We start from the raw sequence: 19,574 nt of genomic DNA, 5'->3' as shown, positions 1-19,574 counted from the left end.
AGAGCTTGGGGTGTAGAGAGTGCCTGCACTGGTCTGGTGAGGGGAGGGTGCATGATGGGCAGGGCTGCACTCGGTGCTCCCTGGTGGAGGTCCTCCTGCAGCAGGGGCTGAGCTGCAGGATGCTATTAATAGACTACTAGATGTCAGGGTAGCTGAGAGGAAGCAGGAATGCTTGCTCCTGGCCCAAACTCTGCAGGGGCCTCAAGCTTCTTCTCTAGCTCGTGAAGGAAAGGAGGCCACTAACCCAGGAAGTTGGGAATTAGTGACAAAAAAAAAAACACAACAAAAAAAAAGAGGAAAAGGACATTTAAAAGCAAGGGGCTTCCTCCTAGATCTGTTGTCCCTATCCAGAACCGCTTTGCTGGCCTGCAGCGGGCTAATGAGGAAACGCACTCACATCAGAAACAGCTGGCTGATGGCCTGGTAAAGAAGATCTCTACTGGCGCTGCCAGGAAAAAGCAGCGGGTCTTAGTAGTAGGGGCCTCTACTTTGAAAGGGACAGAAGCGCTTGTCTGCCGGACAGACCCAGTCTCGAGGGAGGTGTGTTGCCTACCAGGGGCACGGATCAGGGATGTTGCAGAGAGGCTGCCTGCTCTAGTAAGTCCCACTGACTATTACCCACTTCTGGTGATACATGTGGGTGCTAGGGATATAGACAGCAGTAGCCTGGGGAACATAAAGAAGGACTACAGAGCTCTGTGAGAGGTAGTTAGGGGCTCTGGAGCTCAGGCTGTCTTTTCATCAATTCCTCAAGATACAGGGGAGGACCTAAAAAAAACTAGGAGGATTGGCCAGGTTAATAAATGGTTAAAAGGGTGGTGTCATAGTCAGAGGTTTGGGTGTCTTGAACCCAAAGTTTGTAGGCCAGGTCTAGTGAGGGCTGGTGGAGCTGGTCTGATAACGAAGGGAAAGAGCAGTTTTGGTAGGAGGCTTGCCAGACTGGTCAAGGAGGCTTTAAACTAGATGTGTTAAAGGGGGTGTCATTCCATCCCAACACACCCAGTCAGTTGCCAGCACCTATAATAAATAAATGCTCGGACCAATGTAGATATATTCCAACCACTCCAGCCAATGAGCCGGCTTCAGTTGGAGCTCAGCTCAGATACCTCTATACAAACGCCCATCGCATGGGGAACAAACAAGAGAATTAGAGATGTGTGCATGTCTATGGGGGTATGATATAATAGGCATCACAGAAACATGGTGGGATGGCTCCTATGGCTGGAGTGTTGGAATGGAAGGTTACAGGCTTTTTGGAAAAGACAGGCCCAGCAGACAGGGAGGGAGAGTTGCCCTTTATGTTAGGGATAGGCTGGAGAGCATGGAACTCTCTCTGGGGACAGGTGAGCAGTCCACAGAGAGTTTGTGGGTAAGGGTTAAAGGGAAAACAGCTATGGGAAACATTAGTGTGGGGATCTGTTACAGACGGTCTGATCAAGGAGAACCTGTGGATGAAGCACTATAGACAGATGGGAAAAGCTTCCCGCTCACAGGCGCTTGTTCTCATGGGTGACTTCAACCACCCTGACATCTTTTGGAAGGATGGTACGGCCTGGCACAAGCAATCCAGGAGGTTCCTCGATTGTGTGGAAGACAACTTCCTTCTGCAAGTAATAGAGGAGCCAACCAGGAGAGGTGCCATGCTTGACATTGTGCTCACCAACAGGGAAGGGCTGGTTGGAAATGTGGTGCTCCAGGGCAAGCTTGGATGCACTTCTTGTTGGTTTTTTTTTTGTTTTTTCCCCCACTGGAACAATCTTAGAACTGGGTACTGTTCTACAAGGCAAACAGTGTTCTAAGCTGAAAGTTTACACTAGAAGTTATTGAATGTAAACATATTGAAATACTGATTTTAACACTGAAAGATTTCAGATTTAAAGACTTGTAAGGGTATCTCAAGTAAAAATGTTTAGAATTTAATATCACTTATTCCTGTAATTCTTGCAGGTAGTACAAACACTGTTTGCCTTCTATACTACCAATAGAGTAGGAGATAAAAAAGACGGCAGTATGGTGCTAAGGTGTCTCTATAGATAGTAGCATACCATAAGAAACTGAAACATTCAGTTGTAGGGACTGGGTCTCAATTCTTTTTGGAAAATCCTTTAGTTTAACCTGCTAGCTTTCACAGTTTTGACTTGAAAATTGTAAATCAAATCATTTTGATGCTAGAAAAATTAAATATTAAAGCAGTGGAAATATGTGGATTTAGTGGGGTAATGTTTTCATTTCTAGAAACAAGTGACTTTCTTACTAACTGTAATACAAAGCTTCAGTGAAACTTTTTTTAAATTGATGTCTCCAGGGTAACTGTGTTCAGTGTTGTACAGTGTATGTGATCATTAGCTATTTAAAACTGTAGGCTTTGTGGCTACTCCTTGACTTGTGCTGTGTTCAATGGTTTTAACATTGCATAACATTAACGCTTATTCAGTATTCACCTGTTGAAGTATCTGTGGAGGTAATGTTTTAGCACAGCTAATAATTCAGTGCATATGTATATTGTTTGAAGAAACTGAATCTAGAACTGTGGCCAGGTAATTAGTAAATGAGCCAACTGACAGGATACAGGTAAGGAGATGAATCTGGAGAATCTTTAAAGCTGTATCACAAGTGAAATAACTGGACTTCAGCATCAATAATGAGTAGAAATGGTATATCCAATACTTCTGGCAAGCTTCTTCTGCATGGGAATTAATTCCCTTATATGAGTAACAATTTGTGGAGCACTTTTTTTTCTCTAGTTGTGCTTACTTGGAATAATCACAGATAACTAGTAATGTTCTGCCAAAGTAAATAGAACTTCAGTCACACTGGGTTTCTGAAGTTCTGTGTTTCCTCCAGATTTCTTGCCTGGCCAAAACTTCTGGTCCTTAGCAAGATAGATAGTGTTTGGATATTGGTAACAGTGCTGATTTCACTTTGTATGTTATACCTGTGACTAATGTACTCAGATCCTGGTATGCAACCATTAGAATACAGCAGTCATCACTGTTACACTTTACACATAAAGTAATCTGTGATTGGCTTATGTTACTAGATGTGAAAAATACCTTGTCCATTTCAAGAAGTCAACAGCAGTGACACCAAAACTGAACTAGTAGTGGGAATATTTACTGGCTAGAATTTACTGCTTTAACTTACTTGCTTTTTTTAAATTGCATTCAGTATAGGCCTTAACTGCTATGTCCAACTCTGTTCCAAATGACATTTACCAGCTATGGCATGGGCAATAGATATCAGCGGATTAGCTGTCCCTGTGAATAAAAAGTCATATAGTTGTCAGAGGAAAATTGAGAGGAATTTTGCAGATACTGCTTTATATCTTAACATATTCCAGTTTTGTAGTGTAAGGTAAACTTGCAGGAAGTTAGCAAACACTTCTTGTGGATTTTGCCCCTTCTGAATGGCCCAGAGTGAGTTTATATCCTTGATATGTGACAGCATGTGCCCAGCAGTGTTAACTCCCCTTTGGAACACATTATCTATCTTTAACTCCTCTTGGAAGGAATAGAGGGAAAATTACTTTATACCTGGTTTTATACAAAATCCTGGTGTTGTTACCTTCACTTGATTCAAGTTACTTCCAGACTCTGGCTAGAAGTCTGTTTTAAAGAATTTCCTTGAGATGTGTGGTTGCAGTATCACAGAATGGCTGAGGTTGCAGGCACGTGTGGGTCCAGCTGGATTTTGAACATCTCCAGAGTTAGCTACAGAATCTGAATAACTTCTAATGCTTGACCACCCTTTACCATGAAAAGGTGTTTTCTTCTGAATGAAATCTGTACAGAATTCCAAATGAACTTTTCAGTGCTCCAGTTTGTGCACTTTGCCTCTTACTGTTATACTACAGAGAAGAGTCTATCTCTCTGTCTTGCTGTGTTTGTCAGATTTTTCTGGCTAAGATCCTGTTGAGCTGCCTTTTCTGCACACTGGGCAGCTCCTGGTCTGTCAGCCTTTTCTTGCCGCAGAGATGCTCCAGTCCCTTAATCATTTCTGTTGCCCTTTAGTGGACTCTATCTGGGTGTAAATATCCATGTTATACTGGGGGATCATAGAGCTTGGAGACAGCCTCCCAGAAGTGTCTGCCCAGTGCTGAGTAAAGGTGAAGGATAACTACCTTTGACCTGCTGGTAGTGCTTCTACTAATGCAGCTTGGGTGGCTGTTGGCTGTCTTGGTCACAAGGGTACATTCTGTTGGTTTATGATCAGTTTGGTGTCTATCAGCACTCAAGGTTGTCTGCCAAGCTGCATTTCAGCTAGGCAGCTCCCAGCATGTACTGGTACTTGGGATTATTTCTCCCCTCAGAAAGAACTCTGCTTTTCCTGATGTTTAATTTTTTTGAGTTTCCTGTTTGCCCATTTCTCCAGTCTATTGAGGTTTCTCTTGATGGCAGTACAACCTTCTGGTCTATTGGCTGCTCCAAGTTGTATCGTCTGTGAAGTTTCTGAGGGTACACTCTGCCCCATTATCCAGGTGATGTTAAACAATATTGGATCCAGTATTAACAGAGGCCAATATCTAGCCTCCAACTGGACTTCATTCCTCTCATCACAACCCACTGAACCTGCCAATTCAGTCTATGTCACTGGCCCACTTAACTAGTATGTGCTTCATACTTGTTTAGTGAGTGCTTAAGTACATGTAGGTGTACTTAATGTGTGCTTTGTGAGGAATATTATTGTAAAGAGTGTCAAGTCTTACTGAAGTTGAGATGAACATCATGATTATCCACTTGTCTACCAAGGCAGTCATGTCATTATAGAAGGCCGTTAAGTTGGACAGACATGACTTCACCTTTATAAATCTGTGCTGACTACTTCCAGTTACCCTTTGTCAGTTATGTGAGTGGAGATTTTCATGATCAGTTCCTCAATCACCTTCTCTCAGATGGAGTTGAGATTGACTGGCCTGCAGTTTCCCAGAGAACAGGAGAATTTCTTGCCAGTCCTGAGGATGGGAGATACTTGCTTTTTCCTACTCCTCAGAAACCTCCCCAGTTCCTCATGATCCTTCAAAGACAACCAAGAGTTGCCTTCCCTTGCAGTGACATTCATCAGCTCCCTCAGTACTTGTGGATGCCAAATTTCAGGCTGCATGGACTTTGTGCAGTTTAACTATTCCTCAGTGTGATCCTGCTCTACTGTGAGTAAGTATTCCTTGTTCCAGAATTTCTGTTGTCTCATAGGCCTGGGATTCCTGAAGGTCACTTATACTGGTAAAGACTGAGACAAGGAAACAGTATATGAAGTATTCTGTATTCTTCTGATGTTCCCCTGGTCAGCAGTGGGTTCATGTTTTCCCCATTTTCCTTTTGCTGCCAATACTTTTGTATAGATCTTGGTTTTGCTGCTCTTCATATCTCTCACCAAATTCAAATCCAGGTGGGCTTTAGCTTTCGTGACCTCATCCATGCATGATTTGACACCGTTTATGTATTCCTGCTTTCATATGGAGTACAAACTTTTATGTTGGAGTTTAATCCCTTGTTCACCCAAGCAGTCCCCCACCAATACCTTTGCTTGATTTCCTGCTTCCTAGGATGATCTTTGGCTTGGAGGTTATTGTTCAGTCACTGGGTATGGTGAGCAGGGGTATCAGCATGGTTTTCAGACCTATAAATCTGCTCTGGCAGCTTGCTTTAAGAACTGTGGTATCCACATCTGTGCTACTGGGCTGTCGTAATCACCAGGGAGGTCCATCAGTGTGATACATGGATAAGAAAAGAGAATTGTAGTTTCATTCTCAGCACTACAGAACATGAACTGCAGATCAGGCACATCTTTCGAGTTCATCATTTGCTTCTACCCTACCTTAGCATCACTGTCCAGGAGGGAAAGAAATTTTAGGTATTCAGCAGTGACCTCACAGGTCACTTATTTGACTTAAGGATTTTTCTTCGCTTCTTATGAGTGCATCTTTCTTGAATTGTAAAAAATGCAACTCTCATTTCTACTTACATTGTACTTCCTCAGTTATATTCTATCTAATGCATCAAATCGGAATGACTTTGACAGTAGTAGGAGGCTGGACGGAAAGTCCAGTTACTGCATTAAATTGCTTAGAAAATGGAGCTATTTAATCTCGACATCTGTAGAGCTACTTCTAGAGCAAAGTCTAGGTAGTTTGGAGACTGGGGAAACAGTAGTGCCATAAACTATAGCTTAAGGGCTTTGGCAGGCCTTTGATGTCTTCTATTCACACAGACTTTTATCCTATTTGAAAGGAATTTGTGAGGCTTATGTTCAGCAACCTCTATTCTAAGTGCTCGCAAGCATGCATGCTTAGAAAATAGCTTAGTAACAGGTATTTGAGTTCAAAGCTAATATAAAATCCACAGTACCTCCTTAATCAAACCATGGGGGTTTTGAGTTTCTTAGTAGTGAAATGTTATTTGACTGGCAGTCAATAGCTTTCTTATTGAATAAAAATACAATTCACTGTTTTTCTTTCTTCCTTGGCTGATGGTCACTCCCAGGAATTTTCTCTCCAGAGGACCTGGCCAAATACAAAGGAACTTGTGTTTGACAGCTTAAATAAGACTAGATGGAACAGTTTTCAGTGAATCTCCAGAGAGAATTAGAAGTTGACAGATAAAACTGAGATGTGCCAGTGATGTGTGCAGCTATACAGCTTCCTTCCTGTGGCTTATCTATAAGTAGTGCTTGTCCTCCCCTGCTTTCCTTAGTGTCCAACTTTACATTAATAACTGAACACAATGAACTGTTACAAAATGGACTTTGTCGCTGTGCGCTCCTACTTATGTTGGGCTAAATGTGGGGGCCTGAAAGGGTTTATTTGAAAAATTTAACTTGGCTGTTCAGAACTGCTTGGGTTTTGGTAATTGAGGATTTTATTGTTTCTAGTCCTGACTCCTAGGCAGTCTGTCTCCATTTTCTGGTCCTTGGTCTCCTTAAGATCATCTTGCCAAATGGGGCATGGAGCTTTTATTTCTTAACGGTGCCCATAAACCAAGTGGGCAAGTTGCTCAAGGTGTTTTATTCCTTGTTGTATTTGTCTACTTCTTGGGTAGATGTCAGTGTCCTGCTTCTTGGCAAGCTTTCCGCTGTTTTCCTGTCACTGGTGCAGGTTGCCTGTTATTCTTTGGTGCATAGAGAGTTTATCATAGGTGTATAATTTTATCTGTAAAAGAGTAGGAAAGTGACTCAAGATACAGAAACTGTTCTTCTAAACATGCATGTATGTAATGTAAGGGTTGAACATACAGAATTTGAAAAAACATGCATCTTGCAAGGATATGGCTTTTGGCTGCACAGACATATACTGGAAGCAGATTTACCACTTTTTAAGGAAAACAAAACAAAAAAAACCAAATCCTTGTTTTTACAAAAGTTTGGTGTTAAACCCTTAAACACAGAACTTGTAAAATCAGCCACTTGACCCACCTGTGTCAATCTGCTGTACAGCTGGTAGCTGAAACTTGATTCCTCTTCTCTTTCTGACTTGCAAGACTGCTTTCCCCTGAGCTTTGTTTCTGTAGTTTTTCTACTGCTGCTCATTGTCCTTGACTTTGCAAAAACTCATATAAGGAAATAGAATGGTTAGTTTAAAAAAAGTGGCAAAGTAAAATAACAGTAGGGTCTCTCCTGCTTTCCTCTGAAAGAGCTAATGTTGCTGATGAGATGTGGTTTTGCGCATCGAATCTACTCTAGGAAGTTCTAAGAAATTTTTAAAAGCCTTTTCTGAAGGATCTGCTAAATTTCTCATCTACCTTGTGAAAGGCTCTTGGAAATCAAGTATTCTGTTGTGCATGAACATGACTGCTGTTCTTGTAACATGTATTATCTGGTCTCTCGTTTCCACTAGTTTACAAGATTCCATCATTGTTGTAATTAAAAGTGGTGCTGCAAAGTATATGGACGTATTACTTCCAGTGTTGCAAAATTGCCATAATAACTTTTTGCTACCGCTATTCAGATAGTTAAAGAGGCTTCTTGTGGCAGGTTACAAGCACGTAAGTCCTAAACACTCCTGCTGTGTGACTCTGACTCTAAGAGTTGATACTGTCTTCTAGGAATAATCTTACGTAGACTTTCTTAAATGGCAAGAATCAAAGCAAAATGGAATGTCTAACCTAAAAATTCCCAACTAGTCTACAAAACAAGCTACTGCTTTCTGTTCACACTGTATCTTGAAAAAACTGTGAGATATGTCAAAGACATTTTTAAAAGTGGGAGGAGAATTACTTTCTTGGAAAATGCCCATTGTTATGTCTGACTGGATTTATAGAAGAGGTCCCTGTGACATGGGAAGCTGAGGCAGGATTTACACATAGCAGATTCCTGGTGGAGTGTTTTGGTTGGTTCATTTTTTACGCTTTGATCATACACACTGGATCAGTTTTTGCTAAAGGGTCTGTGGTTTTCTACATGGCATCATCATGGTGATAGTTTTCATGAGCAGTTCTGTGGACAGTTCCATAGTGCACATTTCTAATAACACAAAGTGAGGGGGCATGTAGAAGAGGCCTAAGTAATTTTTAGTTCAGGGGGCTCAACTCCAGTGGAAAATAATTCTTCAGTGTGGCTTTACTGCAGTTGAAACAAACTGAATGTAAACTGGGAAATTCTGTTATTCCTGTTGTAAGGCTGGACATTGGCAGCTCTTCTATTGCAATTAAATTGGCACATCTCCAAAAAAAATTAATTTGGAGAAAAGGTTGAGCTTATCTCCAGCTGCCTGTGTGTGGGATCAGTAGACAAACACTTTGAACACAGGTTTTTAGCTCTTGTGTGGCTCTTGCATTAGAAGAGCATGGTGCTGTGGCTTGCAGAGGTCTGTGTTGGATAGTGCATTATCTTGTACAGCTACGAGTTTTGTAGGTCAGGCCTGTTCAGCCAGCTTTGGAAGATCCCTTGCACAAAGCTTTTTGGTAAAAGTTTGAACAATCACAGAAGCGTTCAGGGTACTGCTTGTTTAATCTCCAGGGTGCTCTATCTCAATTGCCTCTTACTGTAGTTCCGTAGGAGTCTAAGAGTTTGCTGATGTGCATGGAAATGATACAGGCAGAGGATTTGAAAATAAATGCAAAAGTATTAGGTGAAAGATGTATTTACAGAGCTGAGTTCAGCTTCCCAGAGCTGGCTGACCCTGCATTGCAGGGAGGGAAGGAAAGGAGAAAAATCTGACTGCTTTTTGAGGCTCCTTTTTATCTTAATATTTTCTACAGTGAAAATCCCAAATAAAGTGTTTTGTCTTGTCCTGTTCCACATGCATGGATATTGTGGTCTGGTCTTCCCTGTAGTAAGGATAAAACACATAGACTCTGTAAGAGACAGTGAAATCTTCAAGATACTGTTTTTGTAGCATGTGTCTAAGGGCTGAAGAATATAATTGATAATCTTAAAATATTTCTGACTGGCTCTTTGAGGCAGCAAGTAAAAGCCTCTGTCAGAATGACTTGAGAAGCTCACTGTCACTTGGCACTTAGTTGTAAGAAGTGTTATTTCTGGTGCAGAAATTGGTAACCTGCTGCTGAGATGAAATGCAGGTTTCATTCCCACTTTTGCCATTCATTTTTAGACTTATAAAAGTGATGTAGCAGAGTGTCTGGACTTAGTGAATGATAGCCTATCATATGATAGCAAGCTCAATGCATGTACAGAGGGCACAGCACTTGGGAAACACAAACCTTTAAGAGCTTTGGGCTGTCTATGGTTTTGACCTAGAATCTGAAATCTTTATTCCTTGCATTTTTTAAAAACGTTTAATGATAATTAAAAAGAAAACAGTCTTTGATCTTCCTTGAACTTGTCTTTGTAATCTTACAGTAAGCTAACCGAGAACATTTTTTCCCCATAAAAGCTTGCTGTGTGTGTACCTAGCTTTCCCCTTTATTTGAAAGTACTCCTTAAATTACATATGAGTTCGTGTAGTTAACTGCTTCTGCACAGTCTGTGTTGTGTTCTTTCAGTTTTTTTGCAGAAGCCAGCTCCAAAAAGACCCTACTTAACTGGCTTTGCAAGGTAACTTTCCTGGCTGCCCTTAAAAACATTCCAGACTCTTAGAACAACTTACTTAGTTCTATTTCAACTGTTTAAAAAGTGTTTGATGTCTAGGTTTTTTGCTTTTTTTCCTAAGGTTTCCTATGCGCGACCAAGCTCAGCTTCTATCAGAGATGCAAATTTGTATGTTAGTGGACTTCCAAAAACCATGACCCAGAAGGAACTGGAACAACTCTTTTGCCATTATGGACGCATTATTACTTCTCGTATTCTGGTTGATCAAGTCTCAGGTAGGTAGGCAGTTTTGCACTTCCTCTCATTTTTGGACTGGAAGTTTTAAAAATATTTCACCTTTCAGTACAACCATGTTGTTTTGTATGAAAGGTGTATGCAAGCCAGAAAATGCAATTTTCTGATGGAGTTGTTCATAAATATGCATGGACAAAAATAGATTGTGGATTGTACTGGACCAGCTTGAGTCACTTCCATCCTGATGGTACAGGTTTGAAGCCTGTTTCATGGCTTGTGATAAACTTACAGCTGCTATAATCTTCCTTTCCAAGCTGCTGTGTGAAAATAGTCCCTATGCACCTTATGAAATGCTATTAAACACATTTTTATAAAAATTAAATTTCATGTGTAAATGCAAAGCTAGTTTTCTGAGGCTAGGATACAAAAGACTGGTCTAGTAATTTCTGTTTTCAGGGTAGCCTCATTAACTTCAGGCACACAGAAGAACATGAACTTTTGAGTTCCTCAGGAAGGTTAAGTTCTGTCTTTGAGGAACTGAGCTATAGCAGATTAGTTGCATTGTTACAGGATGTGTCTTAACCAGTGACTGGGTGTCAATGGCACTGGTTACTTTTCAGACTTGGAAAGTAGTGCATGTAATTTTGCTGGATTAAGTGGCAGACGTTGAGGAGCCTTATTTGCTGCCTCACCTGCTTCCAGCAGGCCTGTTCCAAAATTAAGCAATCAAATGAAATGCCAAGTACATGACAGACATCCTGAATGTGCAAAGCAAAGTACAGAGGAGCTGGGCTCTCAAAATTCTTACCTAAAAAAAAAAAAGACAACCACACCCCCCAGAAAAACAAACCAAAACCAGATCAGGGCTGTGGGACGCAAGAGTTAATGTACTCACATAATAATAAGCTAGCAAGCTAGCTTGATTTTTTTTTTTTTTTTTTAATAGCTGTACCTGGTCAAAGTTGCATGTATCGTGGGTGACAAAGCTTTCAGCTGTAGGACGTCATAAAGTTTTCAAATGGTCTTACTTTGAAAGGGTTGCACATACCATTGTTCGACATATGGCTGACCTGTAGAGGGCCTCATGTATAGTCCATTACGTTAACAGAAATCTCAATACTGCCACATAATATTTAAAGTGTTTTAATAGTGTGAGTTGGTAAAAGTGTAGAGAGGCAAGAAAAGGAAAGCTAATGGCCAAATAGTAACTTCTAGATGCAGTAGATTTGCAGGTCAGATTTCCAGTCTTTGTGCAATAAGAAACTTTTTTAGAGTATGTCGCTATATATTCATGGATAGAAATAGGTGGAACTTTACAAGGGGGTGAGCTAAGTAAATATAATTGAACTTTTAAATATGTAATATAATTCTTAAGTACTCGTAAATCCAAGTATGTGCACAGTAGTTCCCTGGCATACAATGTTACTCAGGTTGAATCTTTCTTTCCTCCTCCTTCCTAGTTATTTGGAAAAGCTAGGCTCAAAACGCTATGAATAATAAGCTTGTGATACCAACTGCCATGAGAAATGCAAAATTGAAGCTGTGATATTTGCCTCTAAAGCTTTCTTATGCCTGCTTATTGTCATTTTGCTGGTTTAAATTGTCATTATTTATGAACAGAATACATTTCTTGTCATTAATGTCTTTCTCAAGTGAGGACAAGTGTCTAACTTGTCTGCTTATTCATGAACCAAAAGAAGGGGCCTCTAAATGGATTTAGGAATATTACAAAACGGCATGCAACTAATTAGTGTTAGCTGTAATAGCTTTAATATTAATTGGTTTAAGTACTGAAACTTCAGTGTGTTAATGTATTTAAGCCACAGTGTAAACTTTTGAGTTGTGATATTCTAAGACCCTCCATAAACACTTATACCCTTGTATGTCATCCTTGACTTTTTCTGTACCAAGGAAAAATAAATGGCCCAATGAAATTTTCCTTTAAAAATAACACCTACAAAAGTATGGTGGTATGCTGAAATTGAATCTTTTACTTAGAAGTAACCACAGGCTGTTAGAGCCACAGTAACACTATTCCTGCAATTTACAACCTGCACTCTGTCTTCATCCTCACTGCATATTTGCTCCAAAGGGAATTTCAAGGAGTGCTGCAGGAGAGCATAAGCCATTTCTTGCTAGTATGGAGCAAATGACTAAGCTATTTACAGAATTTCTGTGGATTTAGATATTACAGAGTAGTATGAACTGAACAGAGATTACAGTGTAGCTGGTTCTACATTCATCTCCATCCCTCTTCCAATTGCTTTGCTTCAGAATTACCTTTTGGCTCACTGTGTTTAAGTTGTCTCCACTGTAATTTCCCTCATCTTTCCACCATTATATCTTATGTTAGTTAAATTTAAAGGAAAACAAAACCAAAAACCAGTGGAAAAGCCTTACTTTGGGCAAAAGCTCATGTCTGGTAAGCTCAGAATTATTATGTATTCACAGAAATTGGTCATTAGTATATCAATTGGTTATAAGTGTTAGTTTCTAATTCCAGAGTCTCTGAATTAATTACTACATGCTTCCTTCCCCCTATGCAGGAGCATCAAGGGGTGTAGGGTTTATCCGGTTTGACAAGCGAATTGAAGCAGAAGAAGCTATCAAGGGCTTGAATGGCCAGAAACCTCCAGGTGCCACAGAGCCCATCACTGTAAAGTTTGCTAACAATCCAAGCCAAAAAACCAATCAGGCTATCCTTTCCCAGCTGTACCATTCTCCAAACAGAAGGTATCCGGCACCTCTGGCTCAGCAGGCTCAACGTTTTAGGTAAGTCAAAAGCATGCTTATGTGCAGCTGTGATGGAAGCAAGTGTTTTCCACCTTCCTTACCTTCTGCTCTTGTCTGATTTCTATGTGTGTGAAGTAGACACATGAAAATGTTGAACTTCAGCTGTGCTTCCTACAGCTAAGCAAAAATTTCATTGTATTGATAGCATTCCAGTATCTGATAAAACTACTTAAACAGATTATGTCTTTTTCTTCTATGCAGTCACTAAATAAAGCCCCTTTTGAAGGTTATTTTTAATTTCTTAGATTATTATGGATTAATGGGCAAGTTGATTCAATTAACGTTGACCTAAAGGCAATTCAGCTTCCTTCTTGGCCATATGGCATGCCACAGCCAGCCTCCTCTTCCCCACTTGCTGTCTTTCCTCCCTCTTCTGGCTTTCAGTTTTTTTCTGTAGTTGTCCAAATCCTGCATGCCACACTGTCTTCTTTTATTACAGAATTTTGTATGAAGATTATGCAAATATTTTCTGCATTTCTGTCTTCGCAAATATATGTTCCCATCACACTGAAGCTATAATCATACAGTTCCCTGTGATATTTAGTGAATTGGAAAGGACAGATGGTGAGAACAAAGTGAAACAAATACTGTATTATCTACATTCATGAGTACCTCAGATTTTTCTCAGTTATTTTGATCATTTCTTCCCACCTTCTGCCCTGGGCTACGTGACTGGATTGTGTTAAACAGTAGTACACTCAAGCATTTTCTATTTTATTTTTCAAGAGATAAAGTCTCTTGACTTTAAAATAGTGTGCTTCAAAGAGAATATACCAAACTTGTAAAGCTCTTCATTGGCTACCCTTACTTTTAGACATAGCATTCAGAGTTTATTGATTGCACTTCTGGCAGGACTTCTGAATTTTAGTTTTCTTCAGCTTTTCAGCCTTATGTGCTGTATCTCACAGGTGTGAAAGCACTAGAGTAGCTCTTCTGCCTTGAAGGGAGAACCAATTTCATTATTGATAGATTGAGATAAGAACAGTTTAACTAAAGTACAATATAATATGTGAGGTGGCCCTGCCCATGGCAGGGGGATTGGAACTGAATGATCTCAAGGTCCTTTCCAACCCTAACTATTCTGTGATTCTATAATATTACTACTAATAATAAGGGAAATAGCAAGGGGAGAGAATATAAAACTAAAAGGGAAAAGGGGAAAAAAAACAAATCCACCAGTAAATACAGGTGATGCACAATACAATTGCTCATCACCTGCTGACCAATACCCAACCCAAGCTACCCCCAGTTTCTATACTGAGCATGAAGTGCTGTAGTATGGAATGCCCCTTTGGCTAGTTTGGGTCAGGTGTCCTGTCTCTGCTTTCTCCCAGCTTCTGGTGCCCCTCCTCACTGGCAGAGCACAAGACTAAAAAGTCTGATCAGGGTAAACATCACTGAGCAACAACTAAAACAGCCATGGGTTTTCAACATTATTCTCAGACTAAAGTCAAAACATAGCACTGCATTAGCTACTAGGAAGAAAAATAACTCCCCCAGCTAAATCAGGGCCATTTAAATTTCATGGGAAAATTGTTTTTTTGGGTGTGTCTTTGTTGCTGTTGTTTAGATGTGGTTTTATTTTTTTGTTTGGTTGGTTGTTTTGTTGTTGTGTGTTTTTTGAGAAATTAACGTAAAGTGATGCCTAAAACAACCATAATAGGTACTGTGATTTGCTCCACTTAAAAGTATAAAGGTTCAAAAAGCACTGAGTAGGTATCAGGTCTGTAGTGAGCGAGATTAAAATCTTTCTCGCTTTATAGATTTGAAGGAAGAGTAAGGTTGAAGTATGACCGGTCAAAAGGTAAATTGGGGTTGCAGACAAAATTAGATATTTTTCTTAATATAATTTCTGGGGAGGGCATTTGAGCATCTGTTTCCACTCTAAAAGAGGCAGCCTTGCCAAATTTTAAGTTTTTATAGCTATAAAGGCAAATTCTCTCTTGTTTATTTAGTTGTTTGCTTTACTGGTTTTGCAGCATTCCAGTTCTGTGGCTGTGTAGATCAGATTGCACTGATACTTCAGATCCTTTAGGTCTCACTTGCAAGAGATCTTAGCTGTTGACTTTTCAGATGTGATTGCCTGATGTACTTGCCCTGTGTTTGTAATGGTCGACAGAGACCTGAAAACAGAATTAGCATAAGCTTTAGTAATAAAGAACGATAAGGTCACTAGAGTGCTGCCTTTCTTCTTGCTAAGAAAAATTGTGATATGGACTTCAAAAAGTAGCTATATATAACTGTTTCTCAGTTTCTATAGGATGCGTCTTTAAAAATTTTTAGCATCTTTAAAAATTGTCCAGTGGCTGCCCCTGATAATTTTTCCAGAATATTTTTAAGTTGTCCAGATAACTGAAAACTGTTACGGTTTGATAGCATTACTGTATTAAGTCTTCAGCCCAGGGCTCTACAGCAACGACCTGTAAATGGTGGTGTTTCTGGAACTCTTCACCCTCCTTTCCACCCCCAAATGTTAGTAACATTAGACTTCTGTCATCCACACTAACTCTACTGATAATAGGTGTTTTTTAAATTTCCTTTTTAGGTTTGCAGTGGTTTGCTTTCTTGTCAGCGATTTCCACAAACCCTGCTCACTGCAGAATCATAGTGCTCTGTAGTTTGAGACTTTTACTTGTTTGCAAATGAGACCAGGCATTTTTTTTCTTCAAGCTGTTTGTGCACAAGTTTAGTTATACCGCTGCAGCACTTGAGTTTGGATTCTGTATACCAGTAATGGTTATTAAATCCCATAGCTCATTACTGCAGAGAAATCACAGTAAGGTACAGATCTGTAAGGTAGGTGTAAGCTGCAAATTAAGTGTACTCTTTCTTACTGAAACTTACCTTTTGTGGAGTCCTGAAGAGAGCCTTTAAGACTTTCTCTTCACATGTCTGGACTTTGCCAGGAAGAAACCAGGGCTTCTTTAGGGTAGAAATTCTCTTTAAAGTACTCCAAGGGACTTCAGGAATAACATTAAGAGGACTGGTAGGTGCTGCATGTTCTGGGTATTAGCTAGGTAATTACAAAGGGTTTAGAGTTGTGGTGGCATGCTGCAGTTCAGCAGTTTGGGGGAAGAAACACTTGGAGGAAGCTTAAGGGCTAATAGATGTGTGCGTGTGTATATATTCTAAAAACACTATTCTGGAAAAGAGTAGGAAAATAAGTTTTTATTTGCAGTTCATAGTCTAACATTTGTTACTGATCAAAAACCCTGCATCTCTCTGGGTATTCATATCAGCAGACTGTCAGAAGCCTCAGTAAAGTTTTTATCCACAACAAGTTAGTAATCTGGAAAATTTCACCAAGGTGATCACTGTCTAACATTATGCTAGAGTATTTGACTTAAGCTTAAGTAGTGGTACTTAATAGTGGCACTTTGAATTGAACTATTTATAATTGTGGATGCTACACAAGAACATCTGTTTTGCATTTGCTAACTGTATCAGGTGTAATAAGGTACCACAGCTCTTTCAGTGGTGATACTTCCACTTAAGCATGAAGTTCTCTGCTATGCAAGGAACTTGGCAGTAACATATCAAGTTTCCTTAAGACTAAAGGGTGGAAAAGTCTGAAGATTGAACACATGCTAATGTTTTGCAGGTTGGACAATCTGCTCAATATGGCTTATGGAGTAAAGAGGTAATAAAGGACTGCTGGGTTCATAATAACCAAATTATTATTTGGTGTACTTTTACTTTTTCAGTAAGGCTTTTGTTGGATTTTTGCATGTTGAGACTTCAGATTGTTCATTTTGATGCATTGTGCATGGAAGAGAGAAACCATTTGTAGCAGATCCCTGGAATTCCTGTTTCAAATGACTTACTAATCCTCACTGGTTTTATAGCATGCTTTTCTTTTGATTTTTTGTGTGTTTTATTTCAGACAGACCTAGCACTGTTCTACTTGTGTATAGTATTGTACATAGTATTTGGGGTGCGGAAGAATAAATATTGTAATGTTACCTTATTAGTCTGGCCAGTATGTTCATACTGAGAGGCCCTGTGTCATCATCTTTTTTTATTTGGAATTTTTTTGGTGGAATTTTCTGTGGACTTCATGATTCTGTTTTGTTTTCTTCCATTCTTCAGTAGGTTTCCTCCAATGACCATTGATGGAATGACGAGTTTGGCTGGAATTAATATCCCTGGACATGCAGGAACTGGATGGTGCATTTTTGTATACAACTTGGCCCCTGATGCTGATGAGAGTATCCTCTGGCAAATGTTTGGACCCTTTGGAGCAGTAACCAATGTGAAAGTCATCCGTGACTTTAACACCAACAAGTGCAAAGGTTTTGGATTTGTGACTATGACAAACTATGATGAGGCAGCTATGGCAATAGCTAGCCTGAATGGATATCGCCTTGGGGACAGAGTATTGCAGGTCTCCTTCAAAACAAACAAAACACACAAAGCCTAACAAGTTATTCTCAGTGCATTAATACATGAAAAACTATACAACAAAGGCAGTTTACAAGATGCTTTATGAATTCGTAAATGCCTTTGTTGTATGTCAGTGTGGAAATGGGGATAAAATGACTACTTAGCATCCTGAGAATATGTGAGAATTTTTATTGCTAATATTTGAATTAAAACTTCTTAAATAACTTTTGTGTTTGAATATTGACAAAAGATACAGGGTTTTTACCTGTCACAATGCATATTCTATTACCTTCTTTGAAGAAGGTGGAACTTCTGAAATGTTTCAGTTAAGGAAAGAAGTTGTTTTTTGCGTTTTTTTTGGTTTGTGGTTTTGGTTTTTTTTACATGACTGCCTTCAACCTATGAGCATATAGTGAGGCTTTGTGATTTCTTTTATGTTACTTTTTTATTTGCCTTGTGTTTAATTTACAGTTTAATGCATTACTGTTTTGTTGCTTAGTAAAAGTATTTGAAGTTTACTGTTTATTTATAAAGTTATAAGCAGTATTTATTTTCTAATTATCATTTGGGTTGGGGAGTGGGAACACATTATAAAAAGTTTATTGTAAGAATACTGGAGAACTTTTCGTAAAGCAGTACCTTGCCAAAGAGATAAGAGCCTCTTTGATGTGGGTTTAAAAAAGCATCTATTTTTATAAAAAAATAAAAAATAAAAAATTTGGAGAAACTTTTTACTGGTCCTGGAACAAATATTTTGACTTGAATACTTTGAGAAATCTCTTCATATGACACCTAATGAGCTTTCAAAACTTACCAGGAAATTTGCAATTGCTGGGGAAAATTTAGAAAGATTTATGATGTAGAGATACTTTTGAGACCTTTGTGTTAAGATGTAGAGTCAATGGGATGCACTGTTGGTTTCATTTTTGTAATCATCAGTGGAGTCTTTTGATTATTCTGGTTACTAAGTGATAGGTGGCTCACATTAATTTGTGATTTTGAAACAAATTAAATAATATAAGAGCAAGCAGGAAACTTAAAATACTGAGAAATGGGGAAAAAAAATAATCTGTTCTTCCTAAAGAATTCCCTTCAGATGCAGCTCATGGTGTTTAGTGATGTACTTGCTATTGTTTGAAGAATTGTTTTGTCTTGAGACATTGAGCATGGTTTGCGCAGTAGCAAATCAGCAGAAGTGGCCTAAGTTGGGTATGTTTGGAGGTATTTTGAAAGTTATGTTCAAGGCTAACACCTGAGCTTTGTGTAATGTAAATAAGACCTTGAGTTATGAACCTTTCAGCTAATTTTGATTTTAGTTTATTTTTCTGGTTACATGCCAAGTGATGTTCAATTCTGAATGTTTTATATTGAGTTTTTTCTTTGTAAATGGCATTAACATTGTTACTTGAGGTCTGCTTATTCATTTTTGTTGTCCTGAGGACTTGAATTTACAGTGCATCAGATCTGTTGCTATTTTTGTCTGTAGATAGTCTAGCTTCAGCTGTTTATGGTGATGCTACATTTTTGTTTATAAATATGTTTGTGGTAAAAAATGAGTATAATCATAGGTTTTGAAATTTTCTTGCATTTTTCATACAAAACCCATAACACCTGTATGCTATTGAAATTTAACTTTGTATAATGCTTAAATCACTATTTGGGGAAATACAGAAAATCTTTACCATGTATTGAAGAAATTTAAGGAAAAAATACATAATATTTTCTAATTAGCATCTAGCATATAATTAAATTTTTAAAAAAGCTGAGGGTTTGATGCCTTCATCAGGATGCACTGACAATTCCATAGTTACATCCTGCTTTTTGTATAAACTGAGATGCTCATATGCTTCCCCTTGGAAAAAGCAATGTTCTATGCATAACATAGTTGTACACTATCTTTGCAGTTGCTTTTGGTTCTTATTCTTTTAAACTGTAGTTATAAATTTTTCAGTATAGTACAGTACATATACTGTGAAGTGCGTGCTAAAGTGAGTAAGCAAGTTTTCATGCTGACCCACTCAATGCTATTCAAAACTCAATTGGCTTCCTGAGCACTTCCTCATTCTTAGGTGCATTTAGATTGTTAAAGCTAATCCTGTGCATTAAAAATTGTATATACTGTAGAAATCACAAACCTTCGAATGTGGGGAAAACAGTAGCTACATGCTTCTTTCCTATACTAC

The 19,574-nt window shown here is 38.9% G+C and overlaps 1 protein-coding gene across 14 annotated transcripts in view; it reads left to right on the top strand.

Annotated features, from left to right (window-relative positions):
* The window catches only part of ELAVL2 (ELAV like RNA binding protein 2), a 120,185-nt gene extending 102,436 nt beyond the window's left edge, over positions 1 to 17,749 (top strand). For 11 of the 14 annotated variants that reach the window (XM_061455169.1, XM_061455163.1, XM_061455167.1 and 8 more), the window contains 4 exons: positions 10,103 to 10,256; positions 12,762 to 12,987; positions 16,610 to 16,648; positions 17,098 to 17,749. In XM_061455169.1, the coding sequence (XP_061311153.1) occupies positions 10,103 to 10,256; positions 12,762 to 12,987; positions 16,610 to 16,648; positions 17,098 to 17,428 (750 nt within the window). In that variant the 3' untranslated portion in view covers positions 17,429 to 17,749. The remainder of the gene's footprint in view (positions 1 to 10,102; positions 10,257 to 12,761; positions 12,988 to 16,609; positions 16,649 to 17,097) is intronic. The other 3 variants (XM_061455160.1, XM_061455161.1, XM_061455162.1) reach the window with 2 other exon arrangements.
* Positions 17,750 to 19,574: the final 1,825 nt, after the last annotated feature.

The sequence above is a fragment of the Pezoporus flaviventris genome, unplaced genomic scaffold (assembly GCF_033815535.1).
Source record: "Pezoporus flaviventris isolate CSIRO_AGI_PZ_B2104156 unplaced genomic scaffold, CSIRO_AGI_Pfla_v1 ptg000018l, whole genome shotgun sequence".
Taxonomy (NCBI): Eukaryota; Metazoa; Chordata; class Aves; order Psittaciformes; family Psittacidae; genus Pezoporus; species Pezoporus flaviventris.
Note: the sequence above shows the minus strand (reverse complement) of the source record. Positions and strands in the feature narration are given on the sequence as shown.